The 10,084-nt window shown below is 45.9% G+C and overlaps 1 protein-coding gene across 1 annotated transcript in view; it reads left to right on the plus strand.

Annotated features, from left to right (window-relative positions):
* LOC129851594 (zinc finger E-box-binding homeobox 2-like) overlaps positions 1-10,084 on the plus strand; it is a 45,929-nt gene that overhangs the window by 13,721 nt on the left and 22,124 nt on the right. Inside the window, exons 2-3 of the mRNA XM_055918204.1 lie at positions 1,703-2,107; positions 8,356-8,449. Of these exons, the coding sequence (XP_055774179.1) occupies positions 1,703-2,107; positions 8,356-8,449 (499 nt within the window). The remainder of the gene's footprint in view (positions 1-1,702; positions 2,108-8,355; positions 8,450-10,084) is intronic.

Below are 10,084 nucleotides of genomic sequence, written 5' to 3' on the forward strand. Positions count from 1 at the left end.
GTTCAACCTTCAATGTTATGTCATAATTACGTAAAATTCTGGCAAATTAGTTCGCAATGAGCCAGGCGGCCCAAACTGTTGCATATACCCTGACTCTGCGTGTAATGAACGCAAGAGAAGTGACAATTTCACCTGGTTAATATTCCCTGCTAACCTGGATTTGTTTTAGCTAAATATGCAGGTTTAAAAAATATATACTTCTGTGTATTGATTTTAAGAAAGGCATTGATGTTTGTGGTTAGGTACAGTCGTACAACGATTGTGCTTTTTTCGCAAATGCGCTTTTGTTAAATCATCCCCCGTTTGGCGAAGTTGGCTGTCTTTGTTAGGAAGAAATAGTCTTCACACAGTTCGCAACGAGCCAGGCGGCCCAAACTGCTGCATATACCCTGACTCTGTTGCAAGAGAAGTGACACCATTTCCCTAGTTAAAAGAAATTCATGTTAGCAGGCAATATTAACTAAATATGCAGGTTTAAAAATATATACTTGTGTATTGATTTTAAGAAAGGCATTGATGTTTATGGTTAGGTACATGTTGCAACGACAGTTCTTATATCGCGAATGCGCACCGCATCGATTATATGCAACACAGGACAGGCTAGATAAACTAGTAATATCATCAACCATGAGTGGTTAACTAGTGATTATGATTGATTGATTGATTGTTTTTTATAAGATAAGTTTAATGCTAACTAGCAACTTACCTTGGCTTCTTACTGCATTCGCGCAACAGGCAGGCTCCTCGTGAGGCAGGTGGTTAGAGCGTTGGACTAGTTAACTGTAAGGTTGCAAGATTGAATCCCTGAGCTGACAAGGTAAAAATCTTTCGTTCTGCCCCTGAACAAGGAAGTTAACCCACCGTTCCTAGGCCGTCATTGAAAATAAGAATGTGTTCTTAACTGACTTGCCTAGTTAAATAAAGGTGTAAAAAAAAATATTAAAAAAAATATTTAAACAAATCTGCCAAATCGGTGTCCAAAAATACCGATATCCGATTGTAATGAAAACTTGAAATCGACCCTAATTAATCGGCCATTCTGATTTAATCAGTCAACCTCTATTCTATATCTATCTGAGAAGGACAATGTTAACCCACTCAGCAAAACGAACTATACATATTATTCAGGATTTAGAAAGGGATACCAGCTGAAATCGGTCTACAGTGAAAAGGCTCTACTGTCGTAAGCTGTCACTGCATTGAATTGGATAACGGTATAATACAACCATTTCCTTTCGATAATAGAATCCTTTTGCAAACCATCTATTTTAGTTTGAATCGAGTAACCTGAGTCTGCATTCTCTTACATTGAAGGACTATGTTTCACCTTCTCTGTTTGCTCTCTGCACACCAACCTATGGGCTCTGGAGACTGTTTTCCTTGCCCTGTGTTTTTAGTTATTGGCTAGCATGAAGTGAAGAAGCTCTCCTAGTAATTAATGGCTACAATGATGCAATGGAGGCATTGGAGGAGGGGTCAGGGAGGTCTTTACTCTAGTCTTCAATGAATACCAGATGTCTCCCTGCCTGGCCCGGGTCTGGTCTCTCTACAGTTCAGTTGTTCTCAAACACTTACAGTGGGGTCACCCTGTATACCAAGACTGTGTCCCAGATAACACCCTATTCCCTACGTTGTGCACTACTTTTGACCAGAACGTTGCCAAAGCACTCTGAAGCCCAGTCCCCCAGCAGTCCCCCAACAGTCCGCCAGCATTCCCCCAACAGTCCCCCAGCAGTCCCCCAACAGTCCCCCAGCAGTCCCCCAACAGTCCCCCAACAGTCCCCCAGCAGTCCCCCAACAGTCCGCCAGCATTCCCCCAAAACTCCCCCAACAGTCCCCCAGCAGTCCCCCAACAGCCCGCCAGCAGTCCCCCAACAGTCCCCCAGCAGTCCCCCAACAATCCACCAGCAGTCCCTCGGCAGTCCCCCGGCAGTCCCCTGGCAGTCCCCCAGCTGTCCCACAACAGTCCCTCAACAGTCCCCCAGCAGTCCCCCAGCAGTCCTTCGGCAGTCCCCCAGCTGTCCCACAACAGTCCCCCAACAGTCCCCCAACAGTCCCCCAGCAGTCCCCCAACAGTCCCCCAGCAGTCCCCCAGAGCCCTACTCCAGTAAATAATAACCACCCCTTAATGGTTTAGAAGTCTTTCAATAACCATAATACTCTCATGTTGAATGACCTCACAGAGAGGCAGACAGACAGGCTGAGCTGTGCTGGGACAGGAGGGTAAATATATGCCTGGCGGCAGCGCTGCTTTTCAAAAGAGTCGACTGTTGTTGAACTAAAGCCTTCAACAAATATTGAAGGTCGAAAAATGAAAATGTCTGTCTCTCCCGTTTTCAACACTTCTAAAGCCACTTGTGTCTAAAGTGTATGTTGTGGTGGAACCGACATCTTAACTTTAGATTATTCATTCGTTCAGCTGAGCCAGCTAATTCACACAGTACGCAGATGATGTCACAGTCGCCTGTGGTTCTAGTGTAGTGTCTCACTGAAGGGCATGAAAAGGGAAAACCCCACCTACGTCTAATTGTCACGGCCGTCGTATGAACTGGACCAAAGTGCAGCGTGGTGAGCGTACATATTCCTTTTAATAGGTGATGACGCCGACAAAAACAATAAACAATACAAAACAACCGTGAAGCTTAAGGGCTATGTGCCACAAACAAAGTTAACCTCCCACAAACACAGGTGGGAAGAAGGGCTACCTAAGTATGGTTCTCAATCAGAGACAACGATAGACAGCTGTCCCTGATTGAGAACCCTACCCGGTCAAAACATAGAAATACAAATAATAGAACATAGAATACCCACCCCAACTCACACCCTGACCAAACCAAAAGAGAGACATAAAAGGATCTCTAAGGTCAGGGCGTGACATTAATGGTAGTTTCTCGTGGTATTTGTGGCTCGTTGACCAAAGCTAATCCATTAAAATGGAGTAAACGTTTTACGAAATTCCAATGAAAATCCCTCAGACTTTCTTTAATGCTGTCTCCCTCACTAACTAAAGGGGCATCTAAAGACTGTTATACTGGGTGGTTCCAGCCCTGAATGCTGATTGGCTGTCAGCCGTGGTATGACAAAACATTTATTTTTACTGCTCTAATTACGTTGGTAACCAGTTTATAATAGCAATAAGGCACCTCAGGGGTTTGTGATATATGGCCAATATACCACCGCTAAGGTCTGTATCCAGGAACTCTGTGTTGCGACGTGTATAAGAACAGCCCTTAGTCATGGTATATTGGCTATATACCATACCCCCTCTGGCCTTATTGGTTAAATATAGAACTGCAGACTGCAGATGTGAATGTTAAGGCCTAAGTCAACCGTGTTGCAATAACCGGAAGACAAATCTTTGGCGAAACACATGATTGCATGCCTCACACCAACATCAATAACATGACTGCATGCCTCACACCAACATCAATAACATGACTGCATGTCACACACCAACATCAATAACATGACTGCATGCCACACACCAACATCAATAACATGACTGCATGTCACACACCAACATCAATAACATGACTGCATGCCTCACACCAACATCAATAACATGACTGCATGCCTCACACCAACATCAATAACATGACTGCATGCCTCACACCAACATCAATAACATGACTGCATGCCTCACACCAACATCAATAACATGACTGCATGTCACACACCAACATCAATAACATGACTGCATGTCACACACCAACATCAATAACATGACTGCATGCCTCACACCAACATCAATAACATGACTGCATGCCTCACACCAACATCAATAACATGACTGCATGCCTCACACCAACATCAATAACATGACTGCATGCCTCACACCAACATCAATAACATGACTGCATGCCACACACCAACATCAATAACATGACTGCATGCCACACACCAACATCAATAACATCTTGGCTGTCTTGGCCATGTTCTGTTATAATCTCCACCCGGCACAGCCAGAAGAGGACTGACCACCCCTCATAGCCTGGGTCCTCTCTAGGTTTCTTCCTAGGTTTTGGCCTTTCTAGGGAGTTTTTCCTAGCCACCGTGCTTCTACACCTGCATTCCTTGCTTTTGGGGGTTTTAGGCTGGGTTTCTGTAGAGCACTTTGAGATATCAGCTGATGTAAGAAGGGCTATATAAATACATTTGATTTGATTCGATAACATGACTGCATGCCTCACACTAACATCGATAACATGACTGCATGCCTCACACCAACATCAATAACCAAATGCCTCTTTAGTAAACAACAAATGCCTCTTTAGTAAACAACAAATGCCTCTTTGTAAACAACACATGCCTCTTTAGTAAACAACAAATTACTCTTTAGTAAACAACACATGCCTCTTTAGTAAACAACAAATTACTCTTTAGTAAACAACAAATTACTCTTTAGAAAATAACAAATGCCTCTTTGTAAACAACAAATGAGTCTTCAGTAAACAACAAATGAGTCTTCAGTAAACAACAAATGAGTCTTCAGTAAACAACAAATGCCTCTTCAGTAAACAACAAATGTCTTTTCAGTAACTAGCAGAAACATAGATAATGAAAAGAGACAGGGTAGATTGTTTTGTCTACTAAAGTAGACAGTAAATATGGCCTTTTGGGGACTAAAAAGTCCTGGTGACCACACCAAGATCCAGGGTCGTGGTTGGATGGAGCCAGGTGTGTTAGGGTGTGAAGAGCTTTAACACAAACGATTGGCTTGAGACAGCTACTGTGAGGGAGCTACTGTTTTGTGTGTTACTGCAGCAAAGTCCTTTTCCCAGGTCTACAATCATCAATCATCACTTGTTCATTTGTGACTTCCTGTAATTAGATCTTGTTGACGCTATGTAACTTGTCGCAATTCAATTTCAATTCGGAAAGTAAAATTAAATTCCAATTTTCCCTCATTGAAAATAAATGGGGGGAAATTGCAATTGGAATTGGAATCTGAGTTTCCTTCCTTAATTATCTGAAGTGAAATGGAATTGACCCAATTTCTTGTCTCCTCAGACCGTGTAATGATAATGTGACTGTCAAAAATGCCACCCTATTCCCTATATAGTGCAATACTTTTGACGAGGGACACATTAGGGACACATTCATTAGGGACACAGACAATGTGACTGTCCTGCTGTCCTGCCTTCTGCAGCTGCTGTTGTTGTTACAGCCTCCCTCCCAACCTGTCATCCATTCCTCCTCCTTATCTCCCCCTCTCCTTCCCGCCTACCTCTACCTCTTCAAGGGGACGGAAGGAGTGCACCCGCCATTGGAGGAGTGGGGAAGCAAGAGAGAAAGGAAAAGGGGAAAGGAAAGGAGGGGTGAAGAGGAAAATATCCCAGTGTGTGTGTGTGTGTGTGTGTGTGTGTGTGTGTGTGTGTGTGTGTGTGTGTGTGTGTGTGTGTGTGTGTGTGTGTGTGTGTGTGTGTGTGTGTGTGTGTGTGTGTGTGTGTGTGTGTGTGTGTGTGTGTTGAGGATCAGTCAGTGTGTGTGACAGTGTTGAGGATTAGTTAGTGTGTATGACAGTGTTGAGGATTAGTTAGTGTGTTTGTGTGAGAGGCTGTGAGAGTGTTGAGGATCAGTGTGTGTGACAGTGTTGAGGATTAGTTAGTGTGTGTGACAGTGTTGAGGATTAGTTAGTGTGTGTGTGTGTGTGTGTGTGTGTGTGTGTGTGTGTGTGTGTGTGTGTGTGTGTGTGTGTGTGTGTGTGTGTGTGTGTGTGTGTGTGTGTGAGAGAGGCTGTGAGAGTGTTGAGGATCAGTCAGTGTGTGTGAGAGTGTTGAGGATTAGTTAGTGTGTGTGTGTGTGTGTGTGTGTGTGTGTGTGTGTGTGTGTGTGTGTGTGTTGAGGATCAGTCAGTGTGTGTGACAGTGTTGAGGATTAGTTAGTGTGTATGACAGTGTTGAGGATTAGTTAGTGTGTTTGTGTGAGAGGCTGTGAGAGTGTTGAGGATCAGTGTGTGTGACAGTGTTGAGGATTAGTTAGTGTGTGTGACAGTGTTGAGGATTAGTTAGTGTGTGTGTGTGTGTGTGTGTGTGTGTGTGTGTGTGTGTGTGTGTGTGTGTGAGAGAGGCTGTGAGAGTGTTGAGGATCAGTCAGTGTGTGTGAGAGTGTTGAGGATTAGTTAGTGTGTGTGTGTGAGAGGCTGTGAGAGTGTTGAGGATCAGTCAGTGTGTGTGAGAGTGTTGAGGATTAGTTAGTGTGTGTGTGTGAGAGGCTGTGAGAGTGTGTTACGGCCCTTTGATGTTGATCTCTCTCTGTTTCGGCTCGTTGTGGAACATGCAAATGTTTTCACTTGAGGAATGCAACTGTATCAAACATCTTCGTTAGATGTAAAACTGTAAAACTGTGCGACTAAGATCTCCTCTGCGAAAACATAAAAACGTATGAGAGATTTATTGGGTTATCTTAGATTAATTCAGACTATTTTACGGCGCCTCAAAATGGACCAACAGCACTAAAGGACGCTTTTTCCTCGTTTTTAAAGCAAATGTCTTTTAGGGTAAAATACGAGCACACTTGTTTGGTTCACCTAGTTCGGCTAAGCGCCAGCCGAACTGAAGCGTGCTCACCCTGCTTAGTACTCACCCTGCTTATAGTACTCACCCTGCTTATAGTACTCACCCTGCTTAGTACTCACCCTGCTTATAGTACTCACCCTGCTTATAGTACTCACCCTGCTTAGTACTCAACCTGCTTAGTACTCACCCTGCTTATAGTACTCACCCTGCTTAGTACTCACCCTGCTTAGTACTCACCCTGCTTATAGTACTCACCCTGCTTATAGTACTCAACCTGCTTAGTACTCAACCTGCTTAGGACTCACCCTGCTTATAGTACTCACCCTGCTTAGTACTCACCCTGCTTAGTACTCACCCTGCTTAGTACTCACCCAGCTTATAGTACTCACCCTGCTTATAGTACTCACCCTGCTTAGTACTCACCCTGCTTAGTACTCACCCTGCTTATAGTACTCACCCTGCTTAGTACTCACCCTGCTTATAGTACTCACCCTGCTTAGTACTCACCCTGCTTAGTACTCACCCTGCTTAGTACTCACCCTGCTTATAGTACTCACCCTGCTTAGTACTCACCCTGCTTATAGTACTCACCCTGCTTAGTACTCACCCTGCTTAGTACTCACCCTGCTTAGTACTCACCCTGCTTATAGTACTCACCCTGCTTAGTACTCAACATGCTTAGTACTCAACCTGATTAGTACTCACCCTGCTTATAGTACTCACCCTGCTTAGTACTCAACCTGCTTAGTCCTCACACTGCTTAGTACTCACCCTGCTTATAGTACTCAACCTGCTTAGTACTCAACCTGCTTAGTACTCACCCTGCTTAGTACTCACCCTGCTTATAGTACTCGCCCTGCTTAATACTCACACGGCTTATAGTACTCACCCTGCTTAGTACTCACCCTGCTTAGTACTCAACCTGCTTAGTACTCACACTGCTTATAGTACTTACCCTGCTTAGTACTCAACCTGCTTATTACTCAACCTGCTTAGTACTCACACCGCTTATAGTACTCACCCTGCTTAGTACTCAACCTGCTTAGTACTCACCCTGCTTATAGTACTCACCCTGCAAGGCTCCGTATGACAGGCTCAATACGACAGGCTCAATACGACAGGCTCAATACGACAGGCTCAATACGACAGTGTTTTCAGAGTGTGAGTGCTGATCTAGGATCTGTCCATATAATCTTTTTTATTTATAACCTAAACAACTAAACTGATCCTAGATCGGCACTCCTACGCTGAGAGGCTTTGTGGATACAGGCTCTGTCCAGCTCTGCTCCAATATGTTCTCTTCTCACAGGCAAGTCCCTCTGCTCATTCTCTCTGCCCGTCTGGTGTTCGTAGAGCAATTATCTTCTCAGAGCAACCGTTTGTACCTACGCTGCTTGTGGAATAGTAGATTCAGTTCTCATCTCAGCGTTTCTACGTTGCTTGTGGAATAGTATATTCAGGATGTTGTGACAGAAGAGTTCACTCTGACAGAGGTATAAAGATGTTCCTATCTGTGTTGTATCTTGAGTCTATTGTTGTTCTAGGCTCTGAGTTGGTGGAGGTGTGTGCGTTGGGGGGGGTTGCATGCGGATTCCCCTCACACCTGGACAAACACTGTGGTAATACCCGAGACCCCCATGTATGGTCCGCCAGGTAACAGGCCCATATTGACATTCCATCTTAGAATCTCAGACGCTTCCTTGTCCACACCAGGGAAGCTCTGGCACCTAGTTACCCAGCAGACATGAGAAGGCAGGGATGCAGTTACTGCACTTCCTGAATTGACTAAATAGAAAACTGAACTGCCCCCAACCTTGACCCACACTTGTCCACACAGAGCTTCCCTGGTGTGGACAAGGAAGCGTCTGAGATTCTAAGATGGAATGTCAATATGGGCCTGTTACCTGGCGGACCATACATGGGGGTCTCGGGTATTACCACAGTGTTTGGCCAGGTGTACGCTTGCTGGGACAGGAACTGAGGGACTGTGGGACGGGGCCCAGGTCCTATTCCCAGGGGTTTAGCTGTGTTGAGTGTTTCTCCAGCCTCAGTAGCAAGTTTAGCCAACTTGTCTATTTCAGTTGTCTTGTTTTGTCCACTTTCAGCTGCCTGGGATGGACAGTTGCGCTTCTCTGGCACATTTATTGACTATTTGTTGACCTTATTAGGTGACTTTTCCTTTCCACCAGGCCCTAACGTAGTGACAGACAGTCAGTCACCTGCTTTCCACCAGGCCCTAACGTAGTGACAGACAGTCAGTCACCTGCTTTCCACCAGGCCCTAACGTAGTGACAGACAGTCAGTCACCTGCTTTCCACCAGGCCCTAACGTAGTGACAGACAGTCAGTCACCTGCTTTCCACCAGGCCCTAACGTAGTGACAGACAGTCAGTCACCTGCTTTCCACCAGGCCCTAACGTAGTGACAGACAGTCAGTCACCTGCTTTCCACCAGGCCCTAACGTAGTGACAGACAGTCAGTCACCTGCTTTTCACCAGGCCCTAACGTAGTGACAGACAGTCAGTCACCTGCTTTCCACCAGGCCCTAACGTAGTGACAGTCAGTCAGTCACCTGCTTTCCACCAGGCCCTAACTTAGTGACAGTCAGTCACCTGCTTTCCACCAGGCCCTAACGTAGTGACAGTCAGTCAGTCACCTGCTTTCCACCAGGCCCTAACGTAGTGACAGTCAGTCAGTCACCTGCTTTCCACCAGGCCCTAACTTAGTGACAGTCAGTCACCTGCTTTCCACTAGGCCCTAACGTAGTGACAGTCAGTCAGTCACCTGCTTTCCACCAGGCCCTAACGGAGTGACAGTCAGTCAGTCACCTGCTTTCCACCAGGCCCTAACGTAGTGACAGTCAGTCACCTGCTTTCCACCAGGCCCTAACTTAGTGACAGACAGTCAGTCACCTGCTTTCCACCAGGCCCTAACATAGTGACAGTCAGTCACCTGCTTTCCACCAGGCCCTAACTTAGTGACAGACAGTCAGTCACCTGCTTTCCACCAGGCCCTAACTTAGTGACAGACAGTCAGTAACCTGCTTTCCACCAGGCCCTAACTTAGTGACAGACAGTCAGTCACCTGCTTTCCACCAGGCCCTAACGTAGTGACAGTCAGTCACCTGCTTTCCACCAGGCCCTAACTTAGTGACAGACAGTCAGTCACCTGCTTTCCACCAGGCCCTAACGTAGTGACAGTCAGTCACCTGCTTTCCACCAGGCCCTAAGGTAGTGACAGACAGTCAGTCACCTGCTTTCCACCAGGCCCTAACGTAGTGACAGTCAGTCACCTGCTTTCCACCAGGCCCTAACGTAGTGACAGTCAGTCACCTGCTTTCCACCAGGCCCTAAGGTAGTGACAGACAGTCAGTCACCTGCTTTCCACCAGGCCCTAACGTAGTGACAGTCAGTCACCTGCTTTCCACCAGGCCCTAACGTAGTGACAGACAGTCACCTGCTTTCCACCAGGCCCTAAGGTAGTGACAGACAGTCAGTCACCTGCTTTCCACCAGGCCCTAACTTAGTGACAGACAGTCAGTCACCTGCTTTCCACCAGGCCTGTCAG

This window comes from Salvelinus fontinalis, chromosome 3, assembly GCF_029448725.1.
Source record: "Salvelinus fontinalis isolate EN_2023a chromosome 3, ASM2944872v1, whole genome shotgun sequence".
Classification (NCBI taxonomy): Eukaryota; Metazoa; Chordata; class Actinopteri; order Salmoniformes; family Salmonidae; genus Salvelinus; species Salvelinus fontinalis.